This window comes from Glycine max, chromosome 6 (genome assembly GCF_000004515.6).
Source record: "Glycine max cultivar Williams 82 chromosome 6, Glycine_max_v4.0, whole genome shotgun sequence".
Taxonomy (NCBI): Eukaryota; Viridiplantae; Streptophyta; class Magnoliopsida; order Fabales; family Fabaceae; genus Glycine; species Glycine max.
In genome coordinates, this window is record NC_038242.2 from 44,383,201 (window position 1) to 44,403,498 (window position 20,298).

General features: G+C 30.5%; 1 protein-coding gene across 1 annotated transcript; it reads right to left on the reverse strand.

The window, feature by feature from the left end:
- Positions 1–49: 49 nt before the first annotated feature.
- LOC100305456 (TIR-NBS-LRR type disease resistance protein) lies at positions 50–16,804 on the reverse strand. Its single transcript, NM_001248715.1, is given in 11 exon segments — positions 50–547; positions 645–1,520; positions 1,690–1,995; positions 2,093–3,209; positions 3,475–3,993; positions 8,246–8,342; positions 11,765–11,930; positions 15,394–15,413; positions 15,660–15,842; positions 15,905–16,618; positions 16,621–16,804. Coding segments are annotated over 11 exon segments (4,680 nt in total).
- Between the last annotated feature and the right edge of the window lie 3,494 nt (positions 16,805–20,298).

The window sequence follows — 20,298 nt, forward strand, 5'->3', positions numbered from 1 at the left end:
TCTCCCTTCTGCTGACATTATTCCTTTCTTTCTTTTTCCTTCATTTTCTTCAATTTCCCCAGTGCTTCCTAGCCGACCATTCTATATCCCCTTTATATACCCAGCGATATCCATATTTCTTCACCTCAGCATATGATTCTTTGAACCTTATCCCTTCATTATCACATTTCAAAAGCAATCTGCCAAGATATTTGTGCTTCAGATGGAAATATTCAATGAACCTTCCTCGACCAACAAAGAATAGCCACATGTGATCTGATTTGTCTAAAACAAGTTCTAGATCTACATCTTCATAAAAATCCACTGGAATATCATTATAATCAGGGTAGTTCCCTTCTGTCTCTGAAAAACTCATTGCTGAGAGTGTTTCATGAGGTACGACGAATATTGCACAAAACGCAACGCCAATCCAATTATGGTCATGCATAACAGGAGATGCGTCTAAGCTTACACAATTTCCCTCATGCTCATTATTGAACCACCTTGGTATTTCACTTCCTGGACTAACAACTCTACTAACATGGTAGAACGGACATAAGTATAACACCTGGTACAGCAGAGACATCTCTATGTTATTTCCTGATTCCTATTCACAAAAAAGGAGAGAGAAAGAGATGGCAGGAGCAAAGGAGGAACATGCAAACCTGACACGATTGCATCGTCCACGAAAAAGCCATGTCAGTGCAGCGTTCCCTATCAACTAATTCTGGGCAGTTAAAAATGTATAATCCTGCTTGTCTTAGTCTATCAAAATTGTAAATCCGTGAAGGGAGCTCAGGCAAAGATTTCAACTGCTTGCAATGTTGTAACTTCAAACAGACCAGTTTGGAAAGCTTCTTGAGGTTGGGCAGTGTAGCAAAATTGTTACCACTTAAATCTAGCCTTTGTAAGCAACACATAATTCCAATAGCATCAGGGATTTCAACTAAATTACAGAAACTTAGATCAAGTTTAAGCATACATGGAAATATTGGGGAGGAAGGCATTAAGCAACTAACTGATTTTTTATGTTCTCTGGAGTAGGAAGATGTTGATTGGAAATGAATAGGAGCTCCATCTATATCAATCTTCTTCAATTGCTCTGCATCCCTTAGTTCATATAATAACTCGGTGTTGTACAGTTTTGAACAGCCAGAGAGATTCAGATCTTCAAGAGAATTGAGGCCTAGTATGCTATTGGGTAAGCTTACTAGATTTTTGCAGTTTTTCAAATTCAATCTTCTGAGCTTTTTTAGAAGACCGATGGATGGATCAATGTGTCTGAGTTTTTGACATCCTCCGAGAAGTAGCTTTTCAAGAATTAGGTCCTCTCCAAACTGTGGCAGCTTGATAAGACTTTTGCAATTTCTCAAATTCAGAGAAGTAAGCTTTGGTGAAAGAACAATGGACAGACCGATCTCTTCGAGTTGTATACATCCTTCGAGATCAAGACTCTCAAGATATAGGGCATCTCCAATATATGGCATTTTAATTAGATTTTTGGAGCCAGAGAGATCCAAACGCCTCAAATTAGGTAGAGGCTACAATGCAAGGCCAATAGTAGGAAACAAAATTAATAATGACATTCAGCCTTTCTTTTGTTTCTTTAATTAAATAGAGAAAAAGAAATTATCATAAGAAAGTTTGCCTTTTTATTTGTTTATTTAAATAAATACAATATAGAAAAATAATAATAATAATTGATATTACCTTTGTGCCTTCCCAAAGTTGTTTGATGTTGCTTTTAGGTAGAATCAACTCAACAAGTTTGTCGGGCTCAAAACTTGGTGGCAAACACTCAAAAGGATACTTTTCCCAACCAAGATATCCTAATTCATTGGAAAGCTTAACAAGTGTTCCTGAAAAAAAATTGATTTTGACGTTAAAGTCCAAATGGTCAAGTTTGAGAAGCTTAAGGCAACTCATTGTTGATAGAACATCGACCCTCATTGTTGAAATTGTTCGAAGAATGTCAGATTTTTCTATAAGAAATATGGCCTCCACATTGTCTGCTGCCTTGAACATTGCAAAGAGGAAAGAAAAAGTTAGATCTTTGGAAGCATTTACAAATTCTAGAATAATAGGAGGACTTTATATTTATAAATTATTCTACCTTATTATCTGACATAACTTTAAGGATATCTTTAACATCCCACAACCTGCTCCACTTCCATGGTTTCCTAGGTGATTTTTCTCTAACAATATACTTGCCCAAATCGCACAACAAGTCATGCATTTGAATCTGCCTCGAATCCATGGTTATGAGTGATTTATCAACGAGAACTTGTAGGCCATATTCGGGATTAAATCCACGAAAATCTAGAACTTCCTTCACATATTTCACAGGATAATGGTTGAAGAAACATGCAATATCTAGAAATATTTCCTTGTGTGTATCCTCTAATTGATCAAAACTTATTCGCAACACATTCATAATACTTTTACTTTTATTTTCTCTTAACAAAGCCAATGCACTCCTCCAATGTAAGACATCTTTATCAAATAAAGATGAGCCTAGCACTTCAATTGCTAAGGGATGACCTTGACAATGTGATAATACATCAGAAGTCAACTTTTCAAAATCACTCATCATATAATTATTTTTAAATGCTTTTTTGCAAAACAATCCAAGAGCATCATTGTCATTCAATGGCTCCACTCGGTAAATAACATCTACTCCATGTGCCTTCAATATTTGTTGATCCCTAGAAATTATAATGACTATGCTCCCTTTACCTAAGCATTTACGTAACAGATCATTTCTACCCCCTGTAAACATATCAAGCTGTTTATCTTGATCAACATTGTCAAGAATTATAAGTGCCTTTGCATTGGATAGCCTCTCCCATACCAGAAGTGTTCCATTAGATACATTGCAAATCTTTAGATTTTTTTCATTTAGAGACTGAGAAAGTAACTCTTTTTGTACACCTAATGTACCATAACCTTGATAAAGTTTACTTACATCATCAATATAACAACGAGAATTAAATTGATGAGAGATTCTTTCATATAAAGCTTGACCAAGAGTGGACTTTCCTATTCCACCCATCCCAGTAATTCCAACAACTCGAACATCATCATTAACCAGCCCCAGACATATTAGCTTTGATAATGTAGCAAAATGAGATTCCATCCCAACTAGATTATCATATGGAAGAGTAGAAAATTTGCAACCCAAGATATTTTTTATCTGCTGAACAATTTCTTCAATCACTGCATGTTGTTGCCTAAAAGTTTAAAGAAAACAAAGAATGACAAATCATCACTTAAGGGAATCAAAACAGAGCGTACATGCATAGAAGAAGACAATAACATATATAGTACTTTTTTTCATTTTTAAAATATTATTTGTATTAAACATGTATAATAAATGTTGAGCCAATCTCCAGTTTAAAGGTTGTAATAAGTAATACATTCAAGATAACAGCATTAGTAAGAAATGATAAAAATATATTGTATATGCTCGTAACAAACCAACAGAAGATTACTTACTTATTTTTTATATCCCAACCAGAGAGATTGCCTACATCGTTCAGAACTTCTCTCCATGTTTTAATTTCCTTGTCTTCGAACCTGGAACTTTGTTGGTGTTGGGCAAAGGCTTTCTCATAGTCTCCACTCTGTTTTCGCACTTGTGATGGATCAACATCATAGAAAATAGGCAGAAGATGTCTGGGTGATTTTTGAATGCAATCCCAGATATGTGCTAGTTCACGCAGGCACCAAGTTGAGGAAGCATAGTCCTTGGAAAAGACAACAAGGAAAACATGAGACCCTTCAATGGCTCGTATTAGCTCTGGTGCTATGGATTCGCCTTTCCTGATATCTTTATCATCTTTGAAGGCCTCGATGCCTTGTTTTTTCAGAGCTTCAAAAAGAAAACCGGTGAAGCTGTTGCGTGTGTCTTCACCGCGGAAGCTCACAAACACGTCATACTCAAACGAAGAAGAAGAAGAAGAAGAGGTGCATTGGATGATGGCATTAGAAGTAGAAGCCATTTCAATTGCAAAACTGTGAAGGAAGAAGAGCAAGTGTTTGTGGATACAAATAATGAATCAGCTACTGAACCCACTTGCTAATGAATGGAGGGTTCAGATGATGTGAGTGGGCTCATGCCACATATCTAACGGTGACGAAGGGAGGTTCGTGGAAAACGAGTTATGAATTTCCCCCTAATAATTGAACGAAGACTTCGTTGATGTTGCTGCTTCATCATTTCGTCGGTGCTTCCTATCAAACATTTTTTTTAAAATATTTTTATGTCTTTTTCTTTTACTCGTATTTTTATTGTTGACTCTCGTTAAGTACAAAAACATGAAATATTATTTTTCTAATTGTTACCTTCTCAAAATATCTGGTTATTGAGTTTGTTACTTAAATTTAGGTTTTTTGTTCCTAAGGCATGAAATATTGAAATGTGTTATTAAAGGAATTATGTTAAAAGGATTATCTAAGATTTTTTTGAAGAGAAGGATTATTAATATTTTAATATTTAGGTATATTTAGTTATTCATATATGTAAGGAACATATTTCCATCTAGTTTTGTATGAAGTTCCTTATTTTAATTTGGGTGTTATTTCGTAGTAATTTCTCTTAATTAAGAACCTTGGGACAAAATTAATTGTTAGAGTATTCACTTTTTCATAAAGTTCATTTTACTTCATGCGGAATCAAGTTGGACTTCTTTTTTCACTTTTTTCATAATTCTGTTTTGCACCCCAAAATTAAAATAAGTAACTCTCAGCCTGATTGATAATTTGCGTTCAGTTGGTAACATTTTGTTATAACTTAAGGTATTTGAGACTTATTACTTGCTATCAAATTAATTATGTGCTACGGGGTCAGTTTACTTTTGGGGGCAAAACCATACCTTCAGTTATGACTTTATGTCAAGTCAAGGATCAAATCTCAAACTTTGATTAAGAGATATAAGTATCGAACTACTTCTGTCAATAATTTGTTATACTTTGTATTATTATTCATATGTTTAATTATTAATTTTATCACTTTATTTATTTAGAATGTTCAAGAAGGTCTTTTTATTCTTAAAAATTTGAATCAAATTCTATTTTTAAAATTTTCTTAATGTGTGTGGTTCTTTAATGTTTGAGTGTAGTTCTTTGTTTTTTAAGAATGCCTCAATATGATATTTTTTTCCCGAAATTTATAATTAATATCGTCAACCTCACTTAAACAAAAAGGACAACCATGCCCATTGAGGAATTTTAAAAAAATAAAGAATTACATTCAGATATTTTATAAAATGCTAACCCTTATTGAAAATTTTTGAAATAAAATAACTTATTGAACATTTTAAATAAATAAAATTAAGCATCAAATTGATAATTACATATTATTATTATTATTATTATTATTATTATTATTATTATTATTCTCTTTTACCACTGATTAACTATTTTAATCCTAATGCACCTTCTTGTTTTTTTAATCAAAAAGTGTGGTTTATTCTTTGGATACCCAGGACATGACCTAGGAAATTTAAATGTGTGTCTAGTTTGAGTTGTATTTTTCATAATCATATTTAATTACTAGTTAACATTTTACTTTACATATTAAATAATTAAAATAATTTAGTGCCTCAAATTAAGTTTTTGTGTTCCATATTTTAGTTTGAGCATTGTTTTGTAGAAGCTTCTCTCTTAATTAAGAATTTTAAGACTAAATTGCGTTGTTATCAGGGTATTCACTCTTTCATAACGTCTATGTTGCTCGCCATAGTTTAGTTTTCTTTTTTCACTTTATTACAAAGCTAATGTGCATCCATTACAATTGCCAAAAGTGGAAGCAACCTTGGGGAGAAAAATGTGTGTGATTCTAAAAAGTCATTGATTGCGGTTGGTATGGACTATGGGTGTAAGTGGATCCGATCCGACCCACAAACCTGTCCAATTCAACTAGTTTTTATAGATTGGATTGAGTTATTGAATAAAATTAGTTTTAATTTAATAAAATCGATTATAATTCGATTGGGTTGTGGGTTTGAAGTTTTGAATCCAATCAAAACTTAATCTAATCCAATCTAACATGATATTATGTTTTATGATTATAATTATGTTGAGTTACTAAACAATGTTATGTTTTAATATTATTGAATTCTATTAGTGATTATTGTTCATCCTATGAATATTATTTTTCTCATTTTATGTCAAACAAAATATCTTATTATTGGTTGAACGTATGATTTTTTAAAATTTTTTCCGAGACTTGTTTGACAATTTTTTTATGACTCTACCGGGTAACTAATCTAATTAAAGTTGGATTGGATTAAAGTTGAATTAGATTGTATTGGGTTCACAAGAAAAAATTAAATTTAATCTAATCTAACTTAATTAAATTTAATTGGATTGAATTAAAAAATAGACAAAACTAAATTCAATCCAAACCACTTACACCCCTAATTTGGATCATGTTTCTTGGCAGCTTCTCTCTTGAATTGCATCAATTTTCACTTTGCCATAATGTCTAAGTTGCTTCCTCTATACGTGGTGGTCAACATGGTTTCTTTTTTCCGCTTTACCAGAAGAAGAAAAACTACTAATATATGAACAAATGTACTTTTCCATCGCTCTATTTTTTCTACTGAAAATAATAAGTTGATCCAATAGTGTTTCATGGTTTGCGCGTTCAGGATGTAAATTTTATAACTTATTTAATTTGCAAAAGTGCAGAACATTTCTAAAAGTATTTTATAGTATAAGGAGACAAAGCTTTAGTTATTACCAATCAATACTGCACCACAATTACTATAAAATTAAGGTATAAAATAGCTATTATCAATAATATCATTACATTAATGAAAATTGATATTAAAATACTAATAAAATAAATTTGGCTATCCAATTTTTGTCTATGATTTTTATAAATATGTAATTTTAGTTCCTCTATTTTTTAATTAATTAAGACATTTTATCTCTCACTTTTAAAAATTTCATAATTTTACTCCTCCTATTTTTAAATTGAGGTTTTCTGTTCCTCACCTTTAAAATACTCTTAGTCCCCATGGTCTATTTCAAACATTACTCTTAGTCCCCATGGTCTATTTCAAACATTGATTATGTATTTTTTGATTCATTTTTTTATATAAATTAAGTTTATCATTGATAAAATAGATAAATAATCACAAAAGGAGTCTAATTCACTTAGTTAAACACAATATGTGAGTCTTGTTAACCTCAACCGTATTTAATTCCTACATATAGAAAATAGATAAATAAACATATAACACATCTGAGTCAATGTTAACCTAATACACATCAATGTTTGATAATGATTACACAAACAGACATGGGTGCGAGCCTCCCCCTTCCTGGGAACTTTTCATGCATATACATATATATATTTTTAAATTAATTATATAAAATTATTTTTGTATGGTGTTATTATAATAATGATTAAGATTAGTTTGTGCAAAATTGTGTAAAATTAGTTATATTTTTTGTTTGCAATGTATAAAGTGATAACTAGTGTAAAACAAGTTGTGTGTTTATTATTATCATCGTTTAATATAAAATTAGTTTCAATTTTATGTATAAAAATAATAATTTTTTAAGAAGATATTATTTATTAAAAGTTAGACATTTAAACAACTATAAAGAAAGAAAAAGAAAATTGAGCCTTATTTATAAGATTTCTGGATCCGTCACAAGTTATGGGGACTAAAATTGCATTTTTTTAAAATGGGAGACAAAATGTTTCAATAAAAATAGAGGGATAGAAATTATAAATTTTTAAAAGTGAAAAACAAAATGTTTCAATTAAAAAATATAAGAACTAAAATCTTATATTTAAAAAAAATAGAGAAATAAAAATTAAATTTTAACCAATAAATTATATTAATAATTATTGTTCAGGTAATAGTATTATAAGTTAAAAATAATAGTAAAATAATATTATAAATTTTTTTAAAACGTCATAATTTGATTATGTTTAATTTAATCCTCAAATTTGGGCTAAATCCTGCCCTGTTCTTTCAATTATTTTTTTAAAAAAAAAAAACTTATTTCCTCAAATTTTAAAATATATTTTTAGTTACAAAATAGTATATTTGAGGAACAAAACTATTTTTTTCAAAATCACTTTTAGTTCCTTGGAACTATTTGAGGACTAAAGCTGATTTTGTTTTTCAAATTTGTGGGACTAAAATGATTTTTTAAATTATGGGAACCAAAATATTTAATTTAATAAAAGTTTTAGAAAATAAAATAAACAATTTTATATTATAAGTTTTAAAAAAGATCTTACTATTTGTTGAAATTATAAATTATTTTAAAGTTTAATTGTTGATCGAATCTTTTCAAAAGGCATAATGATCGAAGAGGTATGCATGCATGAAAATACTCTAAGGATGGAACAAACAATTTGGTTGATGAAAGGTTAAGAGTCTTCCTTGGATGTGTCGTTTGCAATTACATGCATCATTATGGGAGAGTTACAAATGGAGGATTGATGCCTGGAAGAAATTGAGAAGTCATAAATGTATAATAAGCTTGAAATACCGTATCCCATTAATTCTACCTTTTATTTTAAATCAATTTGAAAAAACTTAAGCTATCCTCTTAACACTCAGTACGCTTCATACTTTCTCGTTTTGAGACCACACACCCGTTCGTTGCTCATTCATTCTCCTTCTTTTTAAACTTTCTAATAATCAACCTTTGGGCTTTTTTACTAAGTGGGATATTTTTTTTTTTGTTTTTTTCTCAAATGGGAGTAGTTTTTAAAGTATTTCTGAAAAAGGAGATAAGTCATAATCAATGTTATACGTTAGAAATTGTGACATATATTACAAACTTTAGTTTTTTAATTGAAGTCGTACATAATTTTTTATGATTTTAATGTAACTTCTTTTTTATAACTTTAAAGTTATAACTTCTTTTTTTTACTTTTAAGATATTGAAGTCTTCAAAGTTTTTTTTTAGGATTACGACTTTAAAGTTTTAATTTTGTTTTTTTTTCACCCATTCTTTATTTTATTTTGTTTTCAATTTTTTAAAAATTGAAAACAATTTTGTTTATTTAATTATTAACTAAATAATTTTAATTTTACTTGTTATTATTTTTATTTAATATATTGTATATTTTTTAAGATTTTATTTAATATGTTATATATCTTTTTATTGATTTTTATTTAAAATATATTATATTTTAAATATCATTATATTTAATATATTTTGTATATTTAAAATTTATATAATCTTTAAAAATAAAATTTTTAAAAGATTATTGTTTTTCAATATTATACTCCCTCCAATCCGATACAATGGGGACTTTCAACCTAAATTATCATCTCACATTCGGTCTCTTCCACACCATTATTAATCTTCATTCATTACTCTTTTATCTCCATAGGATATGTACTAATAGCAACCTTCAATCTTAATATTACTAATAGGTTAATTACTGGTTTTGTTTTTTGTGAACACACACTCTCTCTTGTTTTTTCTTCCCAATGTACACCACTTTGTAATTTAATTTTAAGGGTACGTTACTTTGGACTTTGTGTTTTGATTAACACCACTTTGCAAATGAATGTGACCCTTTTTGTCTTTTTTTAAATTAAAAATATTATAAAATATAGGTATTATATTATATAATTTTTTTAATTAGTTTTAAAATTACTTATTTATTAAATTAAATTTTATAATTTTTATTTTATTTTTTTAAAAGAAAATGATATTATTAAATATAATTATTTTTGTTTTATTATTTAATTTACTTAACATATTTTTAGGTGAATATTTTTATTTAAAATCTGAATTTTCTAATATAATTATTTTTAATATAATTAATTTGTTTATGTCATTAAATTTAATTAAAAATGATAATACTTTCTATTTAACAAATTATTTATAGAAGAACATCATTGAATATGAGATAAAAGAATTGAAAAAATGACGAAGACGTGCTAAAGGTGTTAGCACAATCCAACTATTGAAAACGATCCTGCACAATAGAAATTTTGGCTATTTTTAACAAACTAGTAGTTAAGATAGAAGAACAAGAAGGCATGTATCCTGCACAAAATATTCCCGATGATCATTAGTTTTGTCATATTTACATCGTAATTGTATTTTTTAATATGTTTCATTATTTTCGACTATCATCTCAGTTACTACACTTTGAAATTTTATGTTTATTGTATAAGATAAATGTATCAATTATTTTTTCATTGTGTTATTTAATTTGTTTTAATACTATTAACTAATTTTCTTATTTTTTAATTAACGGACATAACAAAAAAATATCAATGACACATAAATTTAACTACAAAATTACGTACAACGTAACTAAAAAATTGTACTCTAATTTTATCCAATTTTTTTTTATTTTTCTTTATCTGTATATTTTTCTTCAAAAAAATAAAAAAAATTATAAAATTTAATTTAATAAATAAGTAATTTTAAAACTAATTAAAAAAATATATAATATAATATTTATATTTTATAATATTTAAAATTAAAAAAAAAAAACAAAAAGAGCCACATTCATTTGCAAATTGGTATGAATCAAAGTACAAAGTCTAAAGTAGTATACATTGGAAATTAAATTGCAGAGTAGTGTACATTAAAAAAAAAAAACAAACAGGGAGAGAAAGTGTATTCACGAAAAAAACCTTAGTTGTTGACTTATCAATAGGATTAAGTATTCATTCTAGAATATGACCAATATATAGGACCGATGGAGTATTTATTTAATTTTTTTTTCTATTTAAAAGATTATCTAAATTTTAAATATACGAAGTATATTAAATAAAACAATATTAAAAAAATATAGTGTATTTTAAATAAAAAATATTAGAGAAATATATAACATATTAAATAAAATTAATAACAAGTAAAATTAAAATTATTTATTTTAGTAGTTAAATAAATAAAATTGATTACAGTTTTTAAAGAAATGATAATAAATTACGAAAAAAGCAAAGCGAGAAAAAAAATTACAATTTTAAAGTCGTAATCTTAAAATAAAAATTACGACTTCAAAGTCGTAAAAGAAAAAAAAGTTAAGTTACTACTTCAAAGTCTTAAAAAAAGTTATAAAGTCATAAAATTATTTACGACTTCATTTAAAAAATTAAAATCGTAACAGGTGTTATAACTTCAAATTTATAAGTCATACGCAACACCTGTTAAGACTTATCTCTTTTGGGAAATAATTTAAAAAATACCCTCATTAAAAAAGCATAAAAAAAAATACTCCCACTCGGTAAAAAAGCCCAAGTTTTCTATTTTTTTAATTGTAAAAGAATTAAAACTGAGTTTTGGAAAGCAAAAAGATACATGCTCAAGTCTTTTTTGTTTCTTTTTATTAATGAGAATGCAGAAAGTGGAGCAACCGAGATGGTGAAATGCCAATCATAAGAAATGGGAATACTCACCGTTGCAGCCCGAATTACTCAACAATATCTACTGGGGAACCAAACGGTCGGTGCCAGAGAAACGAATAAATGTGGAAAAGAAGTTAAATGTTGAAAAACAACAAGCATACGTAGAGTGGGATACGGTGCAATTTCTAGAAAGACAACCTACATGTTTCCCTTAGGAACAGATGGATCCAACGATCAAAAAAACTTTCGCAACATGCAGGACCAACTCAGCTTTGCATGCTAGAAGGCGTCTTCAAACATACATCTAAACATCTTGATTAATATAAAAATCACTTAAAGAAGCTAACATGAGAGTTTCAACAAATTACCTTTTGCCTGATACGCTTTTCATTTCTCTGATAAACACTTGGCTCTTCATTTTGATGCCCTTTTACCCACTGATATGTGTAGTTGCCACTCTTCTTTTGCCAAATTTTCAAGCTTTTCTTCATTCAATGGAGATCCATTAGTGAGGATAAATATGATATTTTTTAGACTCGATTTCGTGACCATACATGATGTTACATGTTGTGTTTGTTGCTGAACTTCGAGGATCAGCACCTCCAGAAGAAGAAGAAGAAGAAGAAAGCTAAGGGAAGGAACTCTGCTATTTCTCATTCATTCATGTCTCATGCTGTTATTACATATTCCTATTTATACTGAATTCTATACAACTAATTTTGGCATTTTGTACTTTTCTAGAATATTCATAATTCAAGAATTGGTTATTCTTGTCCCCTAAAGGCCAGCATCGAAGCGCTCCTGCATTACCCCCTACTTCAAACGAAATCCCTGAGGTAGCAGGCCTCACAATTCTCCTCATGTTTGTTGTTGTTTGCACCCGTGTGTTTGCTGCCCCTGTGCCTCCTTCTACCTATCACATGAGGATCTCGTAACCGACATTGTTCCTTGGCACTTTGAATGCTCCAACGAAGAAGGATGTATTGTTGGCTTCTTCTATGTCATCATGCAATGTCCCCAAGCATGATGACAGAAAGTGGGTTCCTTCTTATGGCCTCTGCTATTAGATTGAGTGTTGCTTTTCATAGAGATGAGGGGCATTAGAGTCCCTTCCATCTCCATCAAAGAGGTATGCATGCACGAAAATACTCTAACGATGGAACAAACAATTTGGTTGATGAAAGGTTATATGAGTCTATTCGGTGCTATGACTTTTAAGTTAGAAATTGTAATACCTATTACAACTTTAATTTTTTTAACTAAAGTCATACATAATTTTACTATTTCACTCTAATTTTTTTTATAACTTTAAGGTTGTAACTTAATTCTTTTTATATCTTTAAAGTCGTAACTTTTAAAGTATTTCTCATATGGAGATAACTCTGTTTCTGATGTCTTTCTGGTGAAGCAATGAATGGCCTACTTTTCGCGAACCCACTGAGATTAGCTTCTTCTTCTATTATGGCTCATTCATCCTTGTCTCATGCTTTTTGAGCTCTGGCAAACCAAGGGAGATTTACCATCAACCTTTTCTCCATGAAGCATAGAATGCAAACGTCATGTACATCAACGAATCGTGCGAAGCCAAAATGATTTCCACATTTATCCCTCTTCATTGGAATAAACACCTCTTGAATTTCCCAGTAGCTTTGAAAAATTTCCCACATATCTTTGGCATTGAAAGAATCTGGAAAATTAGATAAAATAGAGTGCTTGTGTTCGAGTTGTCATTTGTAGCCTGCTTGTGACTGCTACTGACTACATCAGGGATGTTCTTGTTGAATCTTGATTTTTTTCCTAGTTTTTTCCTTGTGACATTTGTCCGATGTTTTTCCATCACTCTCTTATCAACTACAACTCTGATTAGGACTAAAGATAAAGAAGCTATGCTAGATGTGTTGGTTCTGATGCATTTTGGTTATTCACACAAATAAGTTTTATAGCAAGTTTCTTAAGTACAAAAACTATGGAAGCCCCTCATTGAGAGAGTAAAAATTTATCATGAATTTACAAAAATAATTAGCATCATTAGCCTACACTAGTTGTATAAACACAAACAACCTTTAACCAAACATACAAGTAATCAGAAAATAAAAATTGCATATACATTATATTTTAGTATAAAAGTTGTTAAAAAACCCCGTTTTCTAAGACTCCTCCTTGAGATTTTTGTTCAATACTATAAGCTTTGATTTCTACACTTAAAACTTTGCTTTGGTAAAGGGTTTTGTCGTAATGTTTGTAATATCAATATTTTTTTAATTGCAAAGCTCTAAGATGGTTTCCTTTGATTGCTTTGTTTCTCCTATAGAACTATACTTCACTTTTATGTGTTCAGTCCTTCCATTTTGAATAGGATTATTTGTTATGACAAAAGCTGACTTGTTTTCCCATTTAAATAACAGTCAATGCATTTTGAATTTGGCAAACATCTAATAAAATCTTCCTTAGACAAATATTCTTGTAGCACTCTTTCGCGGTTTAAATCAGATCATAGTCTAACTTTTGTGCAGTTTCAGAAAACTGAAAAGGTTTTTGCTTCACCTTTTAAGTTTCTAAAAATTTGGACTTCCCATCCTGACTGTCAGAGGCTGCAGGTTTCGAAGGTCTGGAATAAGGAGGTTGTTGGCTGCCCCATGTATGTGTTGAGCCACAAATTAAAATGTTAGAAAGCTGAACTTAAAAGTCTAGAACATATCAGTGTTTGGTGATATGATGTGCACTCTAATGTTCATATCAGGCCATATATAAAGTTGAGGTTCAAAAGAAAATTTAGATTCAAGGTCTGTCTGTTGATTGATTTTCTGAAGATTGATGTTGAGGTGCAAATGGAGTTGCAGAAAGGTTTAATTAATATTCCAAGAGTCTTTTTGGTGGCATAAAGCTCGGATTAATTGGCACTTTCATTTAGGGATGAGTATCTCTTCTTGCGGCAGAATCAGTATCATGATTCATACATGGAAAAATTGTTAGAATTAATGTCTCATGTGAGAGACATGTGACTTAATAGGGACGAATAAATAAATAATTAACGATTAAAGACTAAATTGTAATTGAACTTAATAGGAGAAGTTTCTAGAGCTAAGTGTTACTTGATGGGAGTAGAGGTTATAAAAGGGGTTTAGTACTCACTAACGTGAAATAAGGTCCCCTTCCTGACCAGAAAGTGTTCTCTCTCACCCATAGCCATCAAGAAAGGAGAGAGGCGGAAAAGAAAGGCCTAAGGAAGTGAAATCTTATTTCTCTTCTCTTTCAAGGAAATCAAAGTGCACCGGAGAGAAGTTCCTATGGAGAAAGGTACACATCATTATCTATTGTTGTTTATTGATTGTTTGTGAAAATCATAGGTTTCAAGATCCTGTTGTTTCTTATAATTGATAGTCTAGAAAACCCCTTAAGAATTTTACATGTGGTATCAAAGCATGTGTTATGAAATTTATGATTCTCCAAAAATGATTTAATTTCTCCCAATTATGCATGAACCCTAATTATGAAATTTAGGGATAATTTAATTTCTTCAAATTATGCATCAAACCTAATTATGAAATTTAAGAATTTTAATTTCTATGACAGTGAGTATGGAGATTTATTTGGCTGGCTGGAAACTGAGTCAACTTAGTGATTGCTGCTTTGAAGGATGCATCTTTGGTACCTTGGAGACTGCAGGTCCAATTGGAGAATTGTTTAGCAGATATACGCAGTACGAGTGTCTTTGTTACACATATTTAGGGAGGGCAATAGTTGTGCTGATAATATAGCTTCTTATGGAATTGCTCAGGTTGGGTATAAATGGTGGGATGAGCTGCCAAATTTTATTAGGGAAAATTTTATCCATAATAAAATAGGTTTGCCTTCTTATAGATTTTCTTGACTGTTATATCTGGGTTTGCTTTATCCCTCCATTTTCTTTGTTATTTACTTCTTTTATAAATAATATACGATATGCGGCATGGGGTTAGTATCTTCAGTGGTGTCAACCTAGTTGAGATTACTAGAGTTATTATGATGCTTAGCATATCTAATATCTATCAAAAAAAAAAAAAAACTGTGGATAAACACTTACCAGCATTGGTCTTCCGGCTTCTGCAGATAAAATAAAAACTTAGTTACAGAACGCCACAAATAAAAGCACCGGTAGAAGCAACCACTGTTGGCATATTTTTCTTGTGCCTAAATATAGGATCTTACGGGTTGGATCCATTAAAAAAAAATCTAAAATTAGAGCTATCTTAGACGATTTTTCATAGTCGTGATTGAAAAGAGAAGATAAAAAATGACAGTGCATACCTAGCTCTGAAGCAGCCATCCTGATATATAGATCCTGCTTACCAGTTTGAAGCTGTTTCATATCAATTAGATCTCCAAACCACATGACACAGCCACTACCTTCACCTCTTATATCTGAATTAGAATAGGCCATACAAGAACAACTATTCAAACACTTCACTCTGCATTCCTCTAGACCAATACTCTCATCCCACCAAGTATGTGTAGTATCCGGAACTTTGAGACCTTCAAATTTGACAAACCCATTTTTTAGTTTGTCTTTGCAGCTTAATGGTTTTTGCGCACACATCCTCCACTCCAATCCGATGAGTTCCATGCTTCTGGTGACTTTGGACTGAAACCTTTTAAACATTGGCAGGCTTGACGTTGAGTACTGCTTACGCAATTCCCGTAAGCTCCACAGAGGCTATAAGTGTCACAAAACTCTTGTGGGAAGGATCTAGACATCTTCCAATCTTGTTCTCCTACCACCCACATATAGCGATAAATTGTAATTGCTGTTTGATTTGCGACAGATCTGGCGATGAAAGAATCATTTGCAATGCTATATGTGAAGGAAATCTCATGTTTATTGCTGACATAACAAAAGCTATACATGGTGCCATTCTCAAAGTCAGACAATCCACTAAAATATAGGCCATTCCAAGGTCCAAACCGGTATGCCTTTTTTGTTCCTTTCATTACATAAAACTCAGGATAGTTATAGAGTTCTAAAACGCGATAAACATCTCCTGGTGATGGATCATCTGGACTCTTCCATGCTGTTTGTTTCCATTCATGACCGATTCGGAGATTCCATCCCAACTTCATTCCTGGCAGGAATGTATCAGATGGATAGTCAAAACTTTGCCACAAATACGCTTCTGGGTTTGTTTCTCCATCATTTCTTATGACAAGATTGCCACTGTCCAAGAGCTCCGCCACTGGATTCTGTGCTTGGTTGTGAGAGTTGTTGGTGTACCAAACTAGAGACTCATTTTTGGTGAGAACAAGATTGCCTGTGGTGTTGAGTGTTAAATGCCTGAGGAATCATTGATGGGGTTGGCCCTATTAGCAACCCAAACCACTGTCTGAATTGGGATATTCTTGTACCAAATTCCCACATAACGTTTATGGGAATTACCTGGACTGAAAAAACCAAATTCAAACTTTCCACCTTTTGACACCAAGGTCTCCCCATCACTCATAGGCTGGAGCACGTTTATAGAATCATTTGCTTCGCAAATTTGGAGAGAGGGAACAAGTATGCATGCAAATAAAATCATGAAAGAATGTCCATTGAGTCACACAACTTTTGTGGGTACTCCGTTGTTTCACTTATTTGCACAATGATTATACGGGTTAAGGTATGTCTATCATAAACACGAAAATGGGAACTTCAGGGTAGAGTCAAATATGGTTTTATTCCTTAAAGGATTTTACCGTTCAAACTTTGGTTCTGTAAAAGAATTTTGTTTCTTGTTTTATCCTCCAAAAATTTGAAAGCATTCGTGAGCAAAGTTTGATCTTTGTCTCTCTAAAATTTTTCCTTTTGATTTTTATCCTTTAAAATCTGACATATCAAGATTTAGTGACTAATATTTTTTTACCATATTTTTTGTATTTATGGATTTTGTGAGTAACTAATTTCTACCGAAAAATCTTATTAACCATCTTTAATGAGATTTTTCTTTCTCAATCAAGTTTTTTCATTTACAAGATTTAAATTTGAGACATTAGTTAAGACAACTGAATTTAGTATCACTTGAACCAATGACATATTGGCTAGTCACTAATATTTATTTTTATATACATAAATAACAATTATTAAATTTTGGAGAGAAAAAATAGACATAACATGCTAACATAGTATCACAAATACCGTTGTCGATCATCTAAAGTGTCACATGATGGTGAGTTAACTAATCCTATTAAATACGTACAATGATTAATGCACATATCATATAATAAGAAAAACTACTCTTCGGATTTTATGAAATTTTAAAAACACTTGATACTTTGTTCTACTCATACACTAACCTTTTATAATAGTTTAATTTTTGAAAAATATAACGGACACCCTTTTATACATACGAGACTCTTCCAAAGAGAGGTAAAGAGAGGTAATGTTAACTAAAGAAACAAAAAAAATGATTGTGTGGTTTCACAAAATCTTAGTGAAATTTACTCAAACTAAAACCATTATTTAAGCCTTTTGATTAGGGAAAAAAGAAAAATTACAATCAAAATTCACCCATTTCATATCAACTAAAAATATATTTAGTCCCTGAGCATATAATAAGCTGAGAGGGTGGACGTTCCTACGCATTGATTCTTCATTCTAATTTGACTTTCAACTCAAGCTCGCAGCATGTTCTCTTTGGGCTTCAATTTGTCATTTAGGTTTCTAACTACAACTATACTAGTTAATAATATATAATTCATTTGGATTGCATGTCAACCTACCATATCAGTAACGACAAACGCCCCTTTTGACTTGTTACACGATTTGTCCATACTTCACATTAATTGTTGTTGTAAGAAATAAGAATGGACAAAAAGTTGTAAAAAAAAAAGGGCACATGGAAAGAACCTAAAAAATCTAGCTTAGTTAGTCAAGTAAAGTACGTGGATAATTGTAAAAAGAGGGCCACAGATCAGTTAATTGATGGAGTTAACATATTCTTAATTAATTGAATCAAAGCCACTGTAGGAACTAGTATCCAGAGAGAGAAAGTTGATATATCATGATATGATGTCCCTGGAGACGAATAATGATGACATCCTGTGTAATTTTCAATTTCTCAAGGAAGATTAACGTGTGTTTAGTTTGCATTTTCATTTTCTATTTTCATTTCTTATTTTTATTTTTTGAAAACTATTTTTATTTTTAAAAAATTAGAATTTTGAAAATATGTTTGGTTTGACTTCCTATTTTCTGTTTTCATGAAATAAAAATACTGAAAATTTATGATATATTGACTTGTCTTTTTATATTTTTAGATTTGCTTAAAATTACAGTCATCACAGTTTCATTTTACCCTAAATGAGGTTTTTGTTCTCAAGTGAAAATGAAAACGAAAATTTATTATTTTCATTTTCTGATTGTTTCCTATTTTCATTTTTACTGAAAATGTTTTCAGAGATTCAACTAAACACATTTTCATCACCATTTTCTATTTTCAGTGAAAATGAAAATAGAAAACAATCAAACCAAACATCCCTTTAATATTTAATAATCATACATGTTATAGAAAAAGAGAAGAAAAAGGAAAAGAAAGTAAAAAACAGAATTGAGTGGATAGAGGGAAAGAGTAGAGAAACAGAGGTCAAAAAGCTTGTGACAGATTTCTCTCTTTCTCTCTCATCTCTCACGTACTGTTAGTTGCACACAGAAAGTTTCTATTGTCACACAATCGCCGAAGATACCAAGTTGATTTTCTTCTCTGATCATTCTACCCTGGCCCCTTTCATTTTTGTTATCCTGCCCAGCTGCATTACTCATTTTATCTAATCAAATCATGCATTTGTAAGCCTTTTTCAATGAATTAGAGGACTCGGTACAATTTTAACTATGTGACTCTTTTTTTTTTTTGCGCAGCCAAAAACATATATTATATTAAAAGGTTAATAATATGTTACAAGTTGTGAACATATTACAGAAGCAGAGAATTATTACAACGTAGAAATGAAAGCATGACACCCACCAAATAAATCTATTACATCATATACTTAGACTACAACCAACATAGACACCTTCCCCATGTTGGTGTGGCAACAGAGCCTTAACACGATTCTATTCTACTTTTTTTGTCAAACTTAAATTAAATTTAGATTTCAATCTTCTAGTTTGAATTTCTATGGGACAATGGTCGAATGTGTTTTGCTATATGGGATGTTAGGAGATACCAAATCTTAAAATGAATGAAAAATTATGTGGTGTTATAAATAAAAGATATGTCAATAATTAGAATAATTGTAAAAATCCTTTTATTTTAGTGATATTAAGTCATAACTGTCTAACTGTTGCAATCTACATCACAGCAATCACATTGTCCGCAACCGCAATAGCCACAACCACGATTATGATCGCAACCGTTGAAATCATGTTTTCAACGACTTCCAAACTCTTACTTTTACTGCTTCAATTGGAGTCCACGTTACACGGAACCATAAATATATGTGACTTAAAGGCCTAATGATTTCTAATTTGTTTCAAAATTAATAAACCATTTGTTTGATCAGCCAGGGGATGCGTACTACTTGGCAATGCCTTTTCCCCTCTGTCAGAAAACGAAAAGCCAATTATGAAAACAAAAATAAGAAATGAAAGTTGAAATTAAAAATGATAAGGCTTAATTGTATTTTTTTTTTTTTACTTTTTGATAAATTTTACTGTATTTTACTCTCATTTTTATTACAAACTTAAAAATTTTACCTTCTTAATTTAAGCTAACATTACATGCTAAAATAATTTTTCCTCAATTTTTGACAATTTTTACCCCCATTTTTTTTCAATTTTTGGCAAATGTTATTCTCTCAGACAAATTTGGGGTAAAATGCAATTAAGGATGCCAAAAAGTGGTAAATTGAAGGTAAAAATACAATTAAGCCAAAAGATAAAAGTGATGGGTGATTGAATGATAGTTGAAATTGATGTTGATAATAATTAATTTTGCAATAGTAATACATTATTCTTTGT